General features: G+C 43.2%; 3 protein-coding genes across 3 annotated transcripts; all 3 read right to left on the reverse strand.

Moving 5' to 3' along the window:
* Positions 1–123: 123 nt before the first annotated feature.
* On the reverse strand, positions 124–3,063 carry LOC129822257 (myoneurin-like). Its single transcript, XM_055880388.1, has 4 exons — positions 2,599–3,063; positions 2,290–2,402; positions 1,926–2,031; positions 124–1,690 (listed from the first exon to the last, which is right to left on the reverse strand). The coding sequence occupies exons 1-4, from the start codon at positions 2,852–2,854 to the stop codon at positions 750–752; spliced, it is 1,416 nt and encodes a 471-aa protein (XP_055736363.1). The 5' UTR covers positions 2,855–3,063; the 3' UTR covers positions 124–749.
* Positions 3,064–3,328: 265 nt separating this feature from the next.
* Positions 3,329–9,229, reverse strand: LOC129822296 (peroxisomal membrane protein PMP34-like). Its single transcript, XM_055880458.1, has 9 exons — positions 8,519–9,229; positions 8,239–8,299; positions 8,064–8,130; positions 7,786–7,937; positions 7,529–7,645; positions 7,121–7,269; positions 6,106–6,201; positions 4,708–4,793; positions 3,329–4,386 (listed from the first exon to the last, which is right to left on the reverse strand). The coding sequence occupies exons 1-9, from the start codon at positions 8,591–8,593 to the stop codon at positions 4,236–4,238; spliced, it is 954 nt and encodes a 317-aa protein (XP_055736433.1). The 5' UTR covers positions 8,594–9,229; the 3' UTR covers positions 3,329–4,235.
* Positions 9,230–12,507: 3,278 nt separating this feature from the next.
* LOC129822264 (uncharacterized) lies at positions 12,508–19,471 on the reverse strand. Its single transcript, XM_055880397.1, has 4 exons — positions 15,077–19,471; positions 14,689–14,760; positions 14,151–14,443; positions 12,508–13,562 (listed from the first exon to the last, which is right to left on the reverse strand). Exons 1-4 carry the CDS (start codon positions 15,288–15,290, stop codon positions 12,846–12,848), a joined length of 1,296 nt encoding a protein of 431 aa, XP_055736372.1. The 5' UTR covers positions 15,291–19,471; the 3' UTR covers positions 12,508–12,845.
* Between the last annotated feature and the right edge of the window lie 1,461 nt (positions 19,472–20,932).

A 20,932-nucleotide genomic window follows, 5' to 3' on the forward strand; every position in this document is an offset into this window, starting at 1 on the left:
TTCTTTGCAAAATAAAACTTCAATTTACTTTTATTGTAGGTAAATCATACCTAATACAACGTTAGTGTTGTAGCGAATTCAGACAAATAAAGCCTACAACATACTGTAGTGTACTTGGGGGGGGGGGGGGGGGGGTCACCCGACTGGGACTCCCATGTCCAGCGTTCAAACCCCTTGACAAGGTCACTAGAATATTGTGAAGTATGACATACATTAGACAGCATTTGGTTCTCCAGTTTGAGCAGAGCAGGCACGCAATCAGCGGTTCAGATAGAGGCATCCCCACGCGTTTGGGTAAAAAGCAGACGGCTGGGCCTGGAGAAATGTAGGCTAACAACTCATTCAAAGAGCTATCGATGCAAGGACTGACCATCAAAATGGTTTTATCCATGTTTTGAGGCTATTTGGGGTGGCAGCCTAGTGGTTAAGAGTGTTGGCCTAGTAACCGAAAAGTAACAGGATCGAATGCCAGCGCTGACAGGGTGAAAAATCTGTCAATGTGCCCTTGATCAAGGCACTTAACCCTAATTGCTCCTGTAAGTTGCTCTGGATAAGAACGTCTGCTAAATGACAAATGTTAAGTGTTTATTTTGAGTTCTGATGGGGTACAACAGTTCAACTAAGCTTATGAGGCATTAATAAGTTATATTCAACAATAAATGAGTACATCATTTCTAAGTCCCAAAATAGATGTAGCAACTGCAGCTTGCCCCTTTAAGTCAAGAGTATTGCAATCAACCAAAAATACTTCATTTATTTTTATGAACAGTCATGTGTGTTTGGAGCAGTTGCTGATTGACGAAAGACAACTGACACTTAGAACATTTGTGCACTTGCGCCTTCTTTTTCTTATTATCTTCCTTTTGACCGTGAGCTTTGGCCAAGTGCTGAGTGAGGTATACTTTCTGGGTGAAACCAATTTCGCATGTGAGGCATTTGAACGGTTTCTCACCAGTGTGAAGGCGCATGTGACATTTCAGATTGCCCTTCTGTGTGAATCCTCTCCCGCAGACAGTGCACGTGTGGGGTCTCTCTCCAGTGTGCACCAGGTGGTGTATCCTCAGGCTTGACGGACAGCTGAAAGACTTGCCGCAGTAATGGCAAAAGTACTTCGAGCTGTTCGAGGCCAGATAATCAGGAGCAACACATTTGTGTTTTTTGAGCTGAGTTTTCCCAGGATAACAGTTCTTACACACACTGCAGTACAGCGATTTGTGAGATTTCATATGCATCGTCAGATGGTTCTGCCGCAAGAAAGTCTTCTTACAAATCACGCAACTTAACTTGTTTGTGTCGGATTTACTATGGGAGTGCAAGTTAAACCTGTTAAAGTAACTGAAAGTCTTCCCAGCAGTCTTTCCAGCTTTGCTTTTTGACTTTGCTAAAGACTTCTTTGCATACGTTGGCTTTGTGATGTGTTCATCTTGTGCTTCGTTGGGCAACAGCTCGGTATCGTCTGGTAGGAACTCATTTGTCTCATCGTCCTCAATGGGAAAGACATGTTCGCCATATTCCTCCTCCACTCCGTCGATGGATATGAAACGTAAAGTGTGTCCTGTGGAGACATCCGTAGTTGACATCTCCAGTACCTGTTTATCCCGTCTCCCTGGCCTGTCCTGGCGGAAGGAATCAAAGGATGGATACTCATTGGAGGGCCCTTCTCTTCCATTGTCCAATAAGTCGTCATCTCCTGAAGCAACAGAGAAAAGACAAAAAGAAGAATACACATACGAGTTGTGGCTTCGATTGCCTGTCCACCTATTCATGAAAAACAATGTCCAACCTCCACGATGACCAAATAAGAGAGGGTCACAGTGTCTTATAACTGTGCATGTCATCAAACGCATACAGTTAAACCTATGCGATTTAGCACTACACCAGCCAGGCAATTCAAACATCTCAGGTTAAAACCTCTAACAACTTACCATCTAAAATTATTGTTGGTCTTTCCTGTTGGTCTCTGCTGTTTATGATTTCCACCTCACAATCCTCCTCTTTAACGTCAGCTTGGCCTGAAGGCGCCTCTGTTGACTATGAGAATAAGACAAATATTTTTAGAGCCACTTGAAAAATGCAGACACTAAATAACAAAATGCATTGAAGGAATAAGACTTTTAAACATGACAGAAGGGGTAAGTGTCAATAATGTAGGGGAGCCTCTGATTCACTCATTTCAAATAGCTGGGCATCTGACAGCATGTCCTCTGTTGGTTTCCACAATCCTGCCTAGTGTTTTCTCATATCAGTGCGGATGAGGCAAGGGAAACTGTCCTCAGTCTACTCACTCACTTTTGCAATGTGTTGCGGACTGTTCTCTGTGTTGTAGGGATCCCCATGGTTCCATAGATCAAGGCACCATTCCTTCCCAAATATTCCTTCGATGGTGGGGGACCCGTTTAGCCCTGGAAGAGAATGCAGAACTGAATTGGCACTTGGGAATATTGTGTCAAACACATTGAAAACAGTGGCCCCTATAGGACGAATAGACTAAAAGGGAAAGGAATGAAGACTATAAAATCCCCATTGTGCATGCATTCTTGTCAACAACATGCATCCTCCTCCTTGTCATGTATGCATTATCAAAGGACCACAACATACCTCTGTCTATTCTGGTGATAGTTTCACCAGTTTGAACACCAACAGAGCGATAGTTTCCAGCCAGCTTGGGAGCTGTGCTTTTCACAATTGTCAGTTCACTTTCCAGATTATGCAATTTATCAGTGAGAGCCTCATTTTCTAAAGAAATTCCCGCGTATTCGTCGTCAACCAGTTTGCACACATGAGCCATTGCGGTTCTAGACAATATTTCCATGATGGAGGACAGTTGTGTGTGAAAAGAAGCGCGTTTAGACATGGCTCTGCGTTATTGTCCAAACACCGTTTGAATTGATATTAAAGTTGTTCAAACTAACCAAATATTTCGTAAATATCGAACACAAAAAGCCTACCTAACCCAGCTGCTGAACAGAATCTAACTGGGAACAAAAACAAGAGGCGATGGAAATTCAATTTCCGGCCGACGCATACGTATGACGTGAAACAGATTAAAATAGCATACATGTGGATAAAAATATGCTTTGTTAACATTTTATAGTTAAACGGAATAAATACCAATAATTTGATTAAACATATAGCACCGTAGTAAACGCTACATTTTAAGCCTTTATTATTTTGTGGGGCTGTGACCCCATCTACTGGTCCAAAATTATATTACTGAAAAAAGCTCCACATCAGTAAAAGGAAGTACGCAAATCAGAGGATAAACAGATTTTTTTAAATGACAATCTGAAAATGACAGTGAATGCATATGGTAAAAAAAACTAAAATGTACTTATTTGAGAAGCAACATTTATTTATACTTTTCTGAGAATCTGAAATGTTGGTGAATTATCCTTCCATGACATGGCACTGTACAAAAATGCATTTAATTACATCCCTTAATTATTCTATACTTTGTCAGAGAGACAGTTAATGACACAATGAAAAAAATTCAGTGATTTGACAAGAGCAACAATGCATCACTAAATAATTTGTGGATTTAGTTAAGCAGCTAATCTTAGAAGAACATAGAAAGTACAAAATGGTGAAATCCACAGGAGTCTGAGGAACAAGTGGTGTCTACTTCCACAAAAATGGCAGTTACAGAAAAATAAATAGACAAAAAACCTGGGACAAGGAGAGCTCGGTCATGGCTAGAAGGGATACAGCTTTTGTCAAATGAATGTCAGATTTGGGTTTTCGTAGCAGGTTAGGAGAATTTACGCAGCAGATTAGGAGAATTAAGGTTAGGAAAAATGTTTGGGTTATTCATGCTAATTTGGGGATTTTGAGCTAGCGCCCAATTGACTCCCATTCACTGTTTGAAGGAGAGCTCTTCTTGTCCCAGAGTTGCCCAGAATGCACCGCGTGGACCAAGTGATTGGTCGACAGTCTTCTGGATGAAGTGTTATACATTACTCCATTCATTGCCCAATGGGACTGCTATCTCATCCTTTCTCTAATATCTCTGGTACAGTCTCAGCTGGTCTCAGTTCGATCCCTTCCCCTCCCTTTGGACCTAACCCTTTGACGCTTGCATATATGTAAGATAGAAGCAATACGGTGGAAGATTTACCCCTAGCTACACTGCTTATACCTATCCAGACCCTTTAGACATGCCAATATTGAGGGGTTAGGGCTACGGGGGGGACAGATAGGGAGCAATATGGGATCGGATGTCTGATGTAACAGACAGGCTAGTGGCTGGACGCAGGTCTCTTCACTCCCATGACCCTGAAAGTGCTGCTGGCAATCTTCTCGTAGAGCAGGAACATGAGGGCAGCGGTGAGGACAGTCTGTAGGAGTTTAGCTTCCAGGCCTTTGAACAGGCCCAGCATGCCATTCTTCCTAATGGTGGGAGAGAGCGTCGAAAAACAGAATATGTAGGAGATGAAGGCATTGGCTGCGTTCCAGGTAGTCTTAATTGCAATGGTGCTGCACATATGATCAGATCTCACAACGCCTGGAGAAGTGTTTGACAACTCAGGAAACACATTAATATGGTATAAGAATCCTCTGAGATGCACAGCACGACGGCATTAAGACAACCTGGAACGCAACCACTGACTAAGGCTGGGTGTGGTAGCAGTCATGGTGCTTGGTAAATAAAATGTTGAAATAAGGTAGGCAGGTGTGTGTGTGTGTGTGTGTGTGTGTGTGTGGACCAACCTCACTCTATTGATCAGCAGATGCATCACACTTCTCAGGCTGTTCAGCAATGGTGATCCGTCTGTGTGCTGCGCGTGTTGACCGAACTGAGAACGAGATGCAGATAACGAGCAGTGAAATTAACACACAGAGAGCTTATTCCACTGGAATAACACCAAACATTGGGACAGCCCAATGTTCACAGCACAGCACTAAAACGCAACATCCAAACTGGCAGACACACTCATACACAGTCACAGGACAGACAGACAGCCCTCATGAAAGAGTACTACAGAATTACTACACAGAACCTATTTGTGCATTAGCAGCAATGTAGAGACTTGTAGGGATTGTGTAGTGAATGTGTAGTTTACACACTACTCAAGATACACAAGTAGAGTTTTGTAGTGTTCAGTAGGAAAACAGTAGTGTTTCCAGTAGTAATCAGGTGAAGTGTTTTACTATTTCACGTTGGTAGCCGAGCTGTTTGCTAGCACCATTGAAATGTAGCTATGTAGCCCCTGTTTTCGGCATGCTAGTTAATAAGAAGGTGTGTTTGTATGCAGATGTACAGTATGTTCATACTGGTATACTTACCCAGTCTACTTACCTCTTTTGACCTGTTACCAAGGAGGCCCTCGACATAAGACGACTGGAGGCCATTGTTGGTAAGATTAATATTGTTTATCAAATATTTATTTGTTTGTCTTATGTGACTTCTGTTAGCAGAGGATTGACAATGGCTTATAATTGTTTGTTTCTTGTACTTGTCTTTATATTTTAAATATAGATAAGGATTAACAAAAAGTGTAAATATCTAATTTAATAATTAATTCATGTAATATTTTTTGCTATTACATTTGTATAAACATTTCTTGTTTGATGATATAACTACATGTGCACTAGTCTAGTAGAGACACAGTAGTGACACAAGAAGATGTCAATAGGGATTTTGAATAGGCAAACGGTTGTAAATGTGTCAGTCTTCATTTGTAATTCAAAAGGGTTTATGTAGGAAATGAAAAGGTATCAGGAGCAAATCAGTACTGACAACACCACACACTGAATGTGTAGGCATTAAAATGTAATGACTTAAATGTAGGCATTAAGTAGTAATTCAATAGTGAACATGTAGGAATTGTGGTAGAATGTGTCGGTTTTAAGTAATAGATACCCAAAAGCTCAGTAGTTACACAGTAACTAGGAAATACATAGTGTTCACAAGTCTTGAAACGCCCCAATTTATCACTCATTTCTACTTAAATAACTACATAAATCACTATTGGTTTACTACACATCTCAAACAAATAGCAAAACCAGGTTTTGTGTAGATCTTGGGTAGAAGTGATTCAGTAGTACTTTTTCATGAGGAACATTCACACAAACACACGCATGATCACATACACACACTGTTCTTACCCTCAGGATGGACTGTACAGTCTGTAGTGGGTATGTGACTGTGGTGGCCACTGCTTTGGCTATGGCACCAATCAGAAAGACCTCAAGAGACAACAGCTAGAGAAATGGACAGAAACAGTATCAGGATCAGCTAGTTCCAGTTTAAATAGGGTTGGGCAGGTATATGATAATACAGCATACCAGGGTATTTTTATATATTGGAGGTATGACTTCCAATACAATGGAAGTGTTTGTTAATGTCAATATTGTACTTTTTAAATCAATATTTTCAATCAAGATGTGTACTGATGCATATTTATAAATCCCTCTTAGGCCTCACTCCCCCCTATCTGAGATACCTACTGCAGCCCTCATCCTCCACATACAACACCCTTTCTGCCAGTCACATTCTGTTAAAGGTCCCCAAAGCACACACATCCCTGGGTCGCTCCTCTTTTCAGTTCACTGAAGCTAGCGACTGGAACGAGCAGCAAAAAAACTCAAACTGGACAGTTTTATCTCCATCTCTTCATTCAAAGACTCAATTATGGACACTCTTACTGACAGATGTGGCTGCTTCGCGTGATGTATTGTTGTCTCTACCTTCTTGCCCTTTGTGCTGTTGTCTGTGCCCAATAATGTTTGTACCATGTTTTGTGTTGCTACCATGCTGTGTTGTTGTCTTATGTCTCTCTATGTAGTGTTGTGGTGTCTCTCTTGTCGTGATGTGTTTTGTCCGAAATTTTTATTTAATTTTTATATCCCAGCCCCCGTAGGAGGCCTTTTGCCTTCTGGTAGGCCATCATTGTAAATAAGAATTTGTACTTAACTGGCTTGCCTAGTTAAATAAAGGTTAAATACAAAAAATAAAAGTACTGGTTGACAGAAAGCTAATGATTCCGCTTTGCTTTTCTGTTATACCATTTTTTTGTTAGTGAGGGAGGACTGAAGGGCTTTTCCCCATCAATGAGAATTCAATTCCCATCAATAATTTCCCCCAGTCTTTGCAAGTAATCCCTCCGCCCCCTCCCATTACCTCTCTGTGAACCAAGCTTCTCATCTGCCTCTTCAAGCCCTCATAGATCATGAACTGGACAGCCGGGTTGAGCACCAGCAGGAGAGAGGGGAATGTCCCGTTCCACAGGGCCCCCACCCCTTCGTCCTCAATGATCTGCACAAAGGCATCTGATGGGAGGAGAGAGGGACACTGTTTACCCTAGAGACAATCTGACATAGTGACAAAGAAACCAGACTAGGACAACAGTAGTACAATGTGTGTTTGCCTGCGTGTTTGAAAGAAAAAGAGAAAGACAGAGAGTGTGTATGTGTCTGTACGATGATCGAGAGAGAGAGAGAGAGAGAAAGAAAGAGAGAGAGTGACATTATACTGACACACATCTACAACTTTATCTGTTTCCAACGCTCATACTGCAGCTGCCTTTACCCATGATGCCTGAGTAGTTAGTGGGACGGATGTCTGCATTGCGGAACTTTGCCCCCTGAAGTTTGAGTCGTGTGTTGACCACCCACAGTGGAGTGGTCATAAGCACGTTCACTACACCTGCAGAGAGAGAGAGAGAGAGAGATGGGGAGTGAGAAAGCTCAGAATCATTCCATGACACTGTTTAAGTGTTATTACGTCTTAATAACTTGGTAAGTTAGTATCAGCGTATGGGTCTTTAGGGTCTTATGTAGGCCTACCTGCAGCGGTGCCCATTAGCAGGTCTCTGCTTGGAGTTGACTTGTGTCCCCGGAGCCAGCTGACTCTCAGGCTGTGGAAGCAGTAGAAGTAGACGAAGTTGGAGCAGCAGAGACTGCAGATCACTGGGAGCCAGCCCCTGTAGGGCGCCAGCCTGCAGAGAGGACAGGCAGGGGGACAGACACAACCTCAGCTGATTCTGTTCAAATACAAAAAGGCTAAAAGACCAGAGAGAAAGCGGAGCAAGAGAAAGACAGAGACAGAGCTCTTGTTTACTCACAACCCCTCTTCCTTGACAATCTCTGACAGAATGGCAGGAGTGGACCTGGCTTTCCTCTTCTCATCCACTATAGAAAAAGAAGAACAGAGAGAATATGAATATGAGACTTGCACCGAGATATCTTATGTCCTCTATTCAGTTTGGCACAAAGGCGTAAAGATATAGCTAGCCTTACCTTGCAGCCGTAGTCTTGCAGTGTCAAGTGGGAAGAAAACGGTCATTGCTGTCACACTCCCCTAAAAACATATAGGCCTACTGTCAAATGTAGGGTCTTCAAAATGTGAACTTTTTCTGATATTAAGCTAACTTTATTTATAGGGGATACAGGTTTGGCAGTATTGGCCTGTCAGATAGCAATTTAAAGAAATACTGCCCCTTGTTTTCATGTAATGCAGAGAATCTGCAATAACCTATTATTTAAAAAAAGGGAATGCACATAAACAAAGTTTACTTACCACTGCTCCTGCCATTGCATGCACCAAGCTTTCATACGAGAAAACTTCAGCAAATCGAAATTCTCGAGTGCTCATTTTAATTGCGGTAGATACAAATGTAAACTTGACAGTTTTGTTTACATTCCACTATGCAAAATAGTTAGTGAATAGAGAGTTTTATCCCCCCGTTCCTTCCAGAAAACATCAACGCGGCTGAATGCTCTTATGGGTTTTTCTCATAGACATTAAAACCATTTTCCCCCGAATGCGCTTCTTACTCATTTTACATCCAGGTCGTTCGTATAGCCAATGATACATATATTCCTTTTCCCAATAAGGTGATTGGACAATAGGCGATGCCGCGTGTTCATTTTATTGGATTTTCCAGTTGTCTCTCAAACAAATTAAACAGCAGGGCTGCCTTCAGTAGGCATTTGCGTTCTGGAACTCTCAATTGAACGGAAACGGTGCTGTACTAAATGACCAATTGAAGAACGGGGACGGGTTGTCATACTGTACTGTATTTGGTTGGTGGAACGCTGTCAACAGTACCACTGCCCTTTAAATACACTCATTACTTTAAGCCACACCCACCAAACCGGAGCAAACGTACCTCAGTCGGTTCAATAACGTTTTGTGTAAACGTGTCGTTCAGGACAAACCGTTCCGCAACATAGCAAACGTTCAAGTGAACTAAACGGATCTCAGGCTTGTCCAGATACAGTACCACAGACAGAACAATGGTTTAGTTATAAAACAAAATGTGGACTGGGCTGCTGAGGGGAGGACTGCTCATAATAATATCTGTAATGGAGCAAATGGAATGGCATCAAACACATGAAACCATGTGTTTGATTTATTTGATTCCATTCTCTCTCTCTCATCGTACAGACACATACACACCCTCACAAAGTAGATGTCCTAACCGACTTGCCAAAACTACAGTTTGTTAACAAGAAATGTGTGGAGTGGTTGGAAAACGAGTTTTAATGACTCCAACCTAAGTGTATGTAAACTTCCGACTTCAACTGTATATGCATATCCTTGCTTCAGGGCCTGAACTACAGGCAGTTCGTTTTGGGTATGTCATTTTAGGCAAAAATTGAAAAAAAGGGGCAGATTCTTAAGCGGTTTCAATTCCGCTCCAGCCATTACCACAAGCCCGTCCTCCCCAATTAGGGTGCCACCAATCTCCTGTGGTTTGGAGTTACTTTTCTCTAATATCTCTGGCTTGGCGCTTGTCCCACAATGTTTTCCGGTCGTCACATTTACCACAACCACAAAGTCATAAACCCTGCCTATTTCTAAAATAAAGATTCTTAAACCTAACCCCTTTATTTAACTAGGCAAGTCAGTTAAGAACAAATTATTATTTACAATGACGGCCAAACCTTCCACTAACCTGGAGGACGCTGGGCCAATTCTGTGCAGCCCTACAGGACTCCCGATCACAGCTGGTTGTGATACAGCCCAGGATCGAACCAGGGTCTGTAGTGACATCTCTAGCACCGCGGTGCCTTAGGCTTCTGTGCCACTTGGGAGCCTAACAACACTTAACTTTGTGCCTAACCCTAACCTTAATTCAAGACCAAAAAGCACATTTTTAGGATAGACAATTTTGACCTTGTGGCTGTGCCATCTAGTGGAAATCATGTTGTTTTCATAGTCTTGTTCATTCTACAGGCTACCTACTACACCTGTCTGTATTCTGAATTCTAAAATGTGCTCCTTTCTAAAAAAAAAAGGGTATGTAGTTTTATTGTGTTTTGTGGTTGCAAATATTAAAGTTCACTACAAAATGTACTTCTGCAGCCCTATTCAACAAATTCTAAACTTTTAACATTTGTAACAGTAAATCATATTGGGAAATAAATGCATTTGAGACTACTAATCACAGTAATTAATCACAACAAAATTAGAAGACAAATATATCAAGCATTGAGAGGCCTCTTTCCCCATCCAAAGGTATTCAAAAGTCTCTCTTCTTGTCCATGATATGTATTGATGCTTATAGCTAAAAATAATCTCTCTACCACCTCAGCAAAAACTTGACAAACAGCCTCCCCACCCCTCCAGGACAGAAAGGCTATAGAAGCACCCAGTAACACACTGACCAGGGCTGAGTACATCTGCAGAGAGAACCCCAGGCACATGGATCCAACCACAGCTACAGTCAAGCCCACTAACCTTCCTATTAGATGTCTGGGTGAGAGTTGCCCCAATTTATCCCACATCAAGAAAACTGACACACCACCACCAAGCCACCTTTGCCCTGCACACCACCCCAACCCCAGCACGACTAGAGCCACCAAGTTGTGGAGGTCCCTCCCGGTCCCTAGGATGGATACTACCAAGGCTCCTGTGGCCATGCACCCGGGAACCAAACACAGCACCATCCTAGCAGCCCCCACAGCCACTGACACGGTAATGAACTGTGCCATCCTGATCTCACCGCTCTTTGCCACATTCTTCACTGCCCTGACCGTCATGATGCTCATCAAACCAGCGATGACCACCCCACTCACTGCAGCCACCCTGGCCCCCACCCCAGCCCCGCTCACCCCGTTACCCACAACCTCCCACCACACCCCAGGGTCTAGGAACTCCTCCGCCCGGCCCACCCCATCTGCAGCACCCAGCCCCAGCCCGATCAGAAGCCCCAAGAAGGGGGCGCGGAGCACCGATGCAACCAGGCCATTAGACCCAGACAGGACCTCTGCTATCCAAACCACTGAGATGGCTGCTAGTCCTCTCAGAAGCCCGATGGCACCCCCTCTGGCCGTGGCTCTCAACACCAGCTCCATATAGAGGTGGTAGTCCAGCAGTCTTGTTGGTGGAAGTGACTCTGCTTCCCCTGGACTCTCCTCCTCTATGTCTTCCAGTCCCAGTACTGACCATGCTCCAAGAGAGAGAAAGAGTGCTCCCAGACTCACCACTACCAGTATGGTCCTTACAAACGCCCACTGACGTCCCATGATGCTCCAGCATCTACCCCCTCCTAAGTCCTTCTCGTCTTTTCTTCTCCCCTGGGTGGAGAACGATCTGTCTCTCTCTGTTCCCTCTCCCATCGTTTTGTTTTTGATGATTTTTTATTTATTTTTTATTGAATCACCTAAACTGTACAGTCAAATCACCCTCCCATTGTTTCTGTCTCCATTGGATGAGTTGAGGCGAAAGGTGAAACCAGAATTTGGTTATCTGATATCCCCACCCCCTCAGAGTGGATCAGTTCCTTCAGTCTGTCTCATGTTGACCACTGAAGGTGCCTCTTCTAAGGAGATCCCTCTCCATCACTGAGGTACTGGTTGCATCTATAGGTTAGAGAACCACGATGGAAATAAGTCGAGACTTTGTGTCATCCTCAATGATTCGATTTACGCACCTTGACTATACAGTATTTTTTTTTTATTTTTTTTTTAACAAGCCGGCAACACTATGAAAACACCCATTTATAAAACATTGCTATCATTTAAGATACTCTTTGTCAAACAATTCACTTACTGTAGCGACAGGTGCTGTTCTCTAAGGTTGTTAGCCTGTCTCAGAGTGTCTGCATCTGCCTCGGTCTGAATCGGCCTCATGCATGCTGCCTGACAATCAAACAGTTGAGAAGGCGGTGTGTGTTTCGGGAGTTACTGGTTGGACCAGATGCCAGACTAGTGAGAACAAGTCTCACCTACTATTTCACAATCCTTATCCATCTGTGTAGGCCTAAATTGTGGTTTCCACTCACCATACCGGTTTCTCCAACCATAAATGCTGCAACCAAATGCTGCTATTGTATATCACTTCGATTATCATGATCAATCATTAATTAATAAACAATTTAAATCAATCAAAATTGTTATTCTATTGTAAATTCTACAACACAATCAATTAACATTATCTGAGTCTTCGTCCAAAATGGCACCCTATTCCTTACATTAGGCAAATTCGAATATGAACCTCGAACCCAGTTCCACTGCTAATTTTAATTATTCCCCTCTAATCAGGGACCAATTTAGACCTGGGACACAAGGTGGGTTTTTACTGGGTTTTAGCTCAGATAGTGCACAATATAGGGAAAAAGAGTACCCCTTCGGTCGCATGCTGAGTCAGCCTCCCCGTCTCTCTCGGCCAGGCTCTGCAGTAGGGCGTTTACAGTGATTATATAGCCATAAACTCAAAATTCATGAAAACAAACATGAGCTTTTTGTACTTATTTTAAGATTAGGCATAAGGTTAGCAGTGTGGTTAATGTTAGGTTTAAAAATCAAAATTTAAAAAGATGAATAGTAAAAATAGGCAGTGTTTAGCCATAATTATGGCTGTGGCTATAGAAGCTAGTGACAACCCGGGGCGATGACGGTCACTTTCTGTCTCTCTCAGCCAGTCTCTGCAGCAGGGCAATGACTGTGTCCTGTTTGGAGGAGAGCAGCTCCAGAGCCGTGGCCATCCTACCCAGGGACTCTGCCATGCGCGCCTCCCTCCTCTCGCGCCTCCTCCCCCGGGCCTCTGTCCTGCTGCGATGCCCCTGCTCCTCCTTGGCCTGCCCCTCCTGCCTCCTCAGGAACTCCTGCAGCAAGGAGGTGCCTTCTTCCGCTCGCTTCTGCTGCTGGGCCAGAAGGGAGGCAATGGAGAAGCCCTTGGAGGAGAAGCGACGGCTCTTCTTTCTGCGGAGGTGTACGTGGCTGAGGTTGGAGGGGATGTGACGGGAGGCAGGGTGCTGTGCGACCGGAGCAGGGGAGGGGTTCGGCTGTAGAGGGTCTGTGTTATTGGCTATCCTGGGGGAGGGCGTGTCCAAGGGGGTGGGAAGAGGGAGGGAGGAGCGGACAGGGGGAGGGAGGGATCTGACAAAGGTGTAGAGAGGGAGGGTGGAGGGAACTGGCGTGTGGAGTGGGAGGGAGGAGGGGACAAGGGTGAGTGTCCGAGTGCATGCAGTGATGAGGTTGCCATGGGGAAGGAGGGGCTTCTGCTCTGTTTTGGCGGTTTCCGTGGCGACGTTCACCTTAGGGATGCTGGTTACTAGGGTAGGGCTGCTAGTGGTCTCGGCGCCGATGGTGTCACCAAGCATGGCATCCATCATCTTATGAGCGAGTGAGAGACAGACAGAAAGAGACAGAGACGGAAGGTTGAGATAAGAGGGTCTTGTTAGCACCCTTGGGCAGCTTATAACTATCTTGTTTCTTACTTTCATAATATTTCACTAGAATTGATGAGCATTCACTACAAGACCACTAGAACATTTTCAACAAAACGAATAGACGGTTACCTGAAAACGTCACGAAAATTATGCGTGAGCTATGCATGAGTAGAAGGCTATGCGTTGCTGTGATCCTGAACAGCCAGATAGCTAGCAACAATGACAAGAAACTGCCATGTGGGGCATCGTAGGTGGCTTGTATCTTGTTTGTGATGTAATGTTTTAAGGTGTTTTGACTTATACCACGTCTATGATAATATGGCTCAAATTCGCTAGATAGCTAACAACTGTCACAATGTATTTGAGAGACAAAAAGTGCTTATTGTGTTTTCAATAAATATTTGGAGACTAAATATAGTTTCAATAATCCTATGATTCTAAGCCAACCCTGTCTGTTTTGCCCAGAAGATGCACACCCATCGGTTTTCTTGCTAAACAACACACGTCTATTATAATAAAACAAACAAGTACCTCAAAGTACTCCCAGGAGGTTCTGGCCTGGCCGGTCTCCCTGCCTCTGTATTTGACCCTCTTGTAGGTGACGATCAAGTTGTTCCACTTGCGGCGGATCTTCTCAACGGGAAGACAATGACCCTGCTCCTCCAACTCCTTCTGCACGCTCTGGAAGAGCTGAGAACGCTCCCGCGTCCCATACAGGCTCCAGCGGCGCCCCACTGCTTCGATCAAGTACACGATGGCCTGGTAGGAGAACTCTGGGGAAACCTGGGGAGGAGGCCGAGGAGTCGGGAGGGTCATGACTGCGGCTGAGGAGGAGAGGAAGGAGGTTGGAGAAGAGGGATGTTTAATAAGTATATAAGTACTGTAAGTCGCTCGATCAGCTAGCCAGCATGCATGTGAGATTTGGTTCCGAGTGCTGCAGATAAATGGTACATCTACAGGTGGTGCTTAGACCAAGAAATACAGGAAGGAGTTATATTTATTTGATGTTCCCTCTTCATTTTACTCCCCTCTATCTCCCTCACTCTTTAACGGGAAAAATAGGACTCACCTGGGGCTATCTTTAAGATGGTGTTACCATCTGCAGAAGTAGAGGAAAAGAAACGGTCAGCACTCACAGGATCTAGTGGACAGAAAGAGAGGCAGGTGTCACATGCAAAACCGTCAAATACAGTTTAGTATTTTGCGATAGTTCATAATGTCAATAATATTCTGATCATTGAATTATAGATTATACAAATATTTCTAAAGTGTGCAGAGCCTTTTTCCTGTTTCTCCAGTTTGCCTTTTACGTCAAATACATTCACTATTCAGTTCTGGGTGTGCGGTAGATTCGGCCTATTATCTAATAGTGTTTTTAAAGTAAAAGTGAAAGTTCCTGTGAGACAAGACTGAAAAATATGCTCTCTCTGTCTGATTATACAGTACCAACAACTTACACAGTACGATGGGTTTGCTGGTCGTTTTAGTTGCTAGCCGCCCATGCTGTGTTGAATATCCTGCATGGTCTTCTATTGGACCGCCTTCTCCCGGAGAAATATCATGACGAGCTGCAGACTCCGAGGCTCGTTTGCCCGAAAGCAGCGAAGATGATTCGTCTTCTTCGTCAAAGGACTCGGAGTCTTCACTTTTCACAGTGATATTCAACGACATTACCGCGTCTACCAAGCGCACTGTCTTGGTTATGGAATCGCTCGATCACGTCTAAATAGGCTGCCTATGTGGCTGTTTCTCTCAATGCTTATGAGAAGGAAAAAGTTTTAGTCTTTCATTTAGATAAATAAATTCGCCCACAAACCCCAACATCAGCCACTATTGCAGTATTTGCATTCTCGGACCTGTGACTTTACAACAAGCTGAAGAGAAATGGCTGCGTAGTTTACCAAGCATGTCTGCGCAACGCTGCTTCGCAGCTCTGGGCAGGGATTCTCTGCTGACAATTGTGGTGACGTGTACTAGCGTGTGCAGGCCCTGCACGAGTGCAGAGACGCAACGCAGACGCTGCCCAAACTGCCCTGAAGAGGGCGCTGCTGCTCTGTTTGACATTCTCCTCAACAGAACCACAATCTGGTAGGCTACACACAGTCAAACAAGTAGACTTATTGTATGTTGTACAATGTTTTAGAAAATGTTGGTTTATTTTCGACAGCAAATCTTTAAAAAAACGCACGTACAAAGCAGATAAAAAAACTATGAAGGTGACATCACAGATAGAACAATGAGACAGATATTTCACTGGATGTTTAAATGTGAAGCATCCGCTTGACGTGTCCACTCGCTACCAAATATGGTACTGAGAGGAAGACCACTGGCGGACAGTAGGAGAAGATGGAACGATGGATTTTGGCCGACATTCTGCAAATGTTCTCATCGATGAAACATTTGTTCTCAATAAAGTTTTCTGTTCCCAAAACTAGAATATGTTATGAACAGAGTGGACTAAAGTTAGTAGACATTACCCGTTGCAAACGTTTTTTTTTGTTTAAATGGCGTTGTTTAGGAGTGCTAAGGCGAATCGAGTTATTGTACACGCGCACCCCACGTAGTAGGCGTTCCCTAACGGAAATATGCAGATGACGAAAGAACGCGCCAATAGGATTTCGCTAGCTCGTGCTTGGCTCTGCCTGTCTGCCCGCCCGCCCCTTGAAGTTGGATGCTGAATGTACTCTTGAACGCTCTCTCAAATAGATCCTTCAATCTTTCGCCCATTCCACGGAACTCTGCATTATCCCTCAGAAAAAAAGACAGACACATTTGTATAGAAAACATAGTAAACAAGCTAGAAATGCAATAAATGACACATTTAGCCTAAATCATTTTTGTTATGGATTTAACAAGGGCACATTGTTAAAGTGTTATTCATTCATTAGCACAAGTTGACTACTATAATCAAAATGCCCTGAGTCTTCACATTGGATTCTGCAGTAGTGCAGTCTCACCCTGTTAAATGTGGCACAGTTGGTGAAGATAAGCAACACATCAGACACAAGGTTTTGCACTTTTTGGTAGAGATTTTGCTGCAGCTTCTCCACAACCCTGTCCAGCCATATAGGGGTCTTTATCACACTGGAGTAGTTTCTCACCCGGCAATGAAACATACAGACAGAGATATCTTCTTGCGACTATAGGGGGTGCTGTTTCAAATTAGCATAATTGTCTCTACAGATGAAACGGCTTCCTACTCAATTCTTGATCGTACAATATGCATATTATTGTTATTATTGGATAGAAAACACTATCTAGTTTCTATAGCCGTTTGAATTATGTCTCTGAGTGGAACAGAACTCTTTCTACAGCGAAATCCATGACAGGTTTTGCGAAGGTCTGAGAGCGAAGCTCTGATCTCAGTTCAGTTTAAAGGGGTGTGTATATCCTATGGAACGACACGAACTGCACCCGCCTTCCCCTGGATGTCAGTAACCAATGAGAAGTGGAATGGGCTTCCTACGTAGCTGTCAGAGGTTATAAAAGACCAAGGAGTGAGGTACGCCTTCTTTTCGACGTTGAACTTTACGCAGAGAGAGACCTAGGGATGCCATTTTCGAACGCTAAGTAATGAACTTTAGATATATCAGTCTGTAATTTAATTTGATATAGGTGTTAGAAACATCATAACGAAGCTATTTGAAACCGAGTTATATCAGATTATGCGAGTATATTGCTATTTTTCGGAATTTCCTCAGTATTGCGTAATGAGGATTTGGACACGTTAACTAATGTTAGCAATTGTTAGCTATAGTTAGCTGCTATATCAGAAGTTGAATGCAACGTTTTACAACCAAGCAACGATTCTTTTGGACAAAAGTACCACTTGGCCAAGATTCCGATGGAAGCTCGTCGAAAAGTAAGAGCTATTTATGATGTTATTCCATTTTTATGTGGAAAAATGTAAACTCAATAACGGTAAATAGTGACGCCGTTGTTGCGGCACTAGTCTGTCTAACGCACACTGTATGTCTAGTAACGTTAATTTTAAAAATCTAACTTAGCGGTTGCATTAATAACTAATGCATCTTTCATTTCATGGCCAACCTGTATTTTTTTAGTCAAGTTTATGAATAGTTTTCGATAAAAATAGTTGTATTATCATGATGCTGCCGGGCAGATTGCTTGAGTAGTTGGACAGTATTTCCATTGTGTAAGCACGATTTGTGCCGCTAAATATGCACATTTTCGATCAAACTCTATATGGATTGTGTAATTTGATGTTACAGGAGTGTCATCGGAAGAATTCTGAGAAGGTTAGTGAAAAAATTAATATATTTTGGCGATGTTTACGTTATCGCTCTCTTTGGCTAGAATCAATGCTCTGGTAACGTTTGCATATGTGGTATGCTAATATAACGATTTATTGTGTTTTCGCTGTAAGACACTTAGAAAATCTGAAATATTGTCTGTATTCACAGGATCTGTGTGTAACAGTATAACTTTACGTCGTCCCCTCGCCCCGACACGGGCGAGAACCAGGGACCCTCTGCACACATCAACAACTGACACCCACGAAGCGTCGTTGGCCATCGCTCCACAAAAGCCGCGGCCCTTGCAGAGCAAGGGGAAACCCTACTTAAGTCTCAGAGCAAGTGACGTAACTGATTGAAATGCTACTAGCGCGTACCCGCTAACTAGCTAGCCATTTCACATCCGTTACACTCACCCCCCTTTCAACCTCCTCCTTTTCCGCAGCAACCAGTGATCCGGGTCAACAGCATCAATGTAACAGTATAACTTTAGACCGTCCCCTCGCCCCGACACGGGCGCGAACCAGGGACCCTCTGCACACATCAACAACTGACACCCACGAAGCGTCGTTACCCATCGCTCCACAAAAGCCGCGGCCCTTGCAGAGCAAGGGGAAACCCTACTTAAGTCTCAGAGCAAGTGACGTAACTGATTGAAATGCTACTAGCGCGTACCCGCTAACTAGCTAGCCATTTCACATCCGTTACGTGTCTTTCGATTAGTGTATGCTGTGTATTTTTACGAAATGTTTGATGATTAGTAAGTAGGTAAACACGTTGCTCTATGTAGTTATTCTAGTCCATTTGTGACGGTGGGTGCAATTGTAACCTATGACATCTACCTGAAATATGCACATTTTTCTAACAAAACCTATCCTATACCATAAATATGTTATCAGACTGTCATCTGAGGAGGTTTTTTCTTGGTTAGTCGCTATCAATATCTTAGTTTAGCCGAATTGGTGATAGCTACTGGTGTTGAGAGAAAATGGTGGACAAGAAAAATTGTGATTTTTGCTAACGTGTTTAGCTAATAGATTTACATATTGTGTCTTCCCTGTAAAACATTTTAAAAATCTGAAATGGTGGCTTTATTCACAGGATCTGTATCTTTCATTAGGTGTCTTGGACTTGTGATTTAATGATATTTTGATGCTACTATTTAATTGTGACGCTATGCTAGCGATGCTAATCAGTGTGGGGGGGGTGGGGGGTGCTCCCGGACCCGGGGTAGGTGCTCGGTAGAGGATATATGTGAACTTTGACACTTTGCTGTTATTCTGTCTACACTTTTTAATGTGACTAAGTTAGTTATAGTTGGCATGCTAGCAAGCAAGGCATAAGAACGTTGCCAGCCAGTATGGCAATGGAACATTTAGAACGAACGGGTCACATCTATAGATACAGAACAAAAAGACTGAACCACTGGGTCGCGTCTCTGGCAATCGAACCGATAGGATGAACCACCAGCCGGCTTGGGTAGCAACCCTAGATGTGTGTCGGGACTATATCTTGTGGAAGGATTAAATAGAATGAATAATTGAATCAAAATAACATTTATGAAAATATGTAAATAATAATTTGAATATGTTGGTAACCCATTGTATAAAAGGGTTAATGGCCTTGAAGCCGGTGGTTGGAGGATATATTGGCAAGGTTTGTTGGCCCTCGACTTCGTCTTTGGCCCAGCAACACCCGTGCAAATACAGTGCATTCTCGAAGTATTCAGACCCCTTGACTTTTTCCACATTTCGTTATGTTACAGTCTTATTCTAAAATTGATTTTAAAAAAAAAAGAATTCACCCTTACTAAGCTACACACAATACCCCGTATTGACAAAGCAAAAACAGGTTTTTCAAATTTTTTGCAAATGTATAAATCAAAAACAAAAAATGTAACATTTACATAAGTATTCAGACCCTTTACTCAGTACCATGTTGAAGCACCTTTGGCAGCAATTACATACCTTGAGTCTTGGCTTGGCACACCTGTATTTGAGGATTTTCTTGCATTCTTCTTTGAAGATCCTCTCAAGCTCTGTCAGGTTGGATGGGGAGCGTCGCTGCACAGCAATTTTCAGGTCTCTCCAGAGATGTTCAAGTCCGGGCTATGGCTGGGCCACTCAAGGACATTCAGAGACCTGTCCCGAAGCTACTCCTGCGTTGTCTTGGCTGTGTGGTTAAGGTCATGTCCTGTTGGAAGGTGAACCTTCGCCCCAGTCTTAGGTCCTGAGCGCTCTGGAGCAGGTTTTCATCAAGGATCTCTCTCCCAGTCCCTGCCGCTCAAAAACATCCTCACAGCATGATGCTGCCAAGGTAAGAAACAATCTAACTGGTTGGTTTTTTATCAAAATCTTGTCAGTGGTGTCATTTCAGCAAAAATCGAGGGCATGGAATGGCAAAATGACTTCCGTAGCTAGCCTAGGTTTTCAATGGCCTTGCTTTAGAGTGCAAGGGACTGTCGATGGTGCTGATAGAGCACAGCAGAGATTCCGTGCCAACCTGTCACTTTTGGTCAAAAGCACTCAATGGTGTTGGCATTTGAACTATGTTTATTGTGGTATAGCATGATATAAGCACATTTCAATATAATTCCAATGCAAAAACCCAAATGACTCCCCTGGGTGAAGCTACAGTGCATTCAGAAAGTATTCACACCCCTTGACATTTTCCACGTTATAGGCTGAATTTAAAATTGATTAAATTGAGATTGTGTGTTACTGGTCTACACACAATAGCCCATAATGTCAAAGTGGAATTGTGTTTTTAGAAATGTTCACAAATTAATAAAAAATGAAAAGATGAAATGTCTTGATTCAACAAGTATTCAATCCCTTTTGTTATGGCAAGCCAAAATAAGTTCAGGTGTACAAATTGACTTAACAAGTCACATAATAGTGTTTAACATGATTTTCAAATGACTACCTCATCTCTGTACCCCACACAATTATCGGTAAGGTCCCTCAGTCAAGCAGTGGATTTCAAACACAGATTCAACCACAAAGACCAGGGAGGTTTTCCAATGCCTCGCAAAGAAGGGCACCTATTGGTAGATAA

This window comes from Salvelinus fontinalis, chromosome 2 (genome assembly GCF_029448725.1).
Source record: "Salvelinus fontinalis isolate EN_2023a chromosome 2, ASM2944872v1, whole genome shotgun sequence".
Lineage (NCBI taxonomy): Eukaryota > Metazoa > Chordata > Actinopteri > Salmoniformes > Salmonidae > Salvelinus > Salvelinus fontinalis.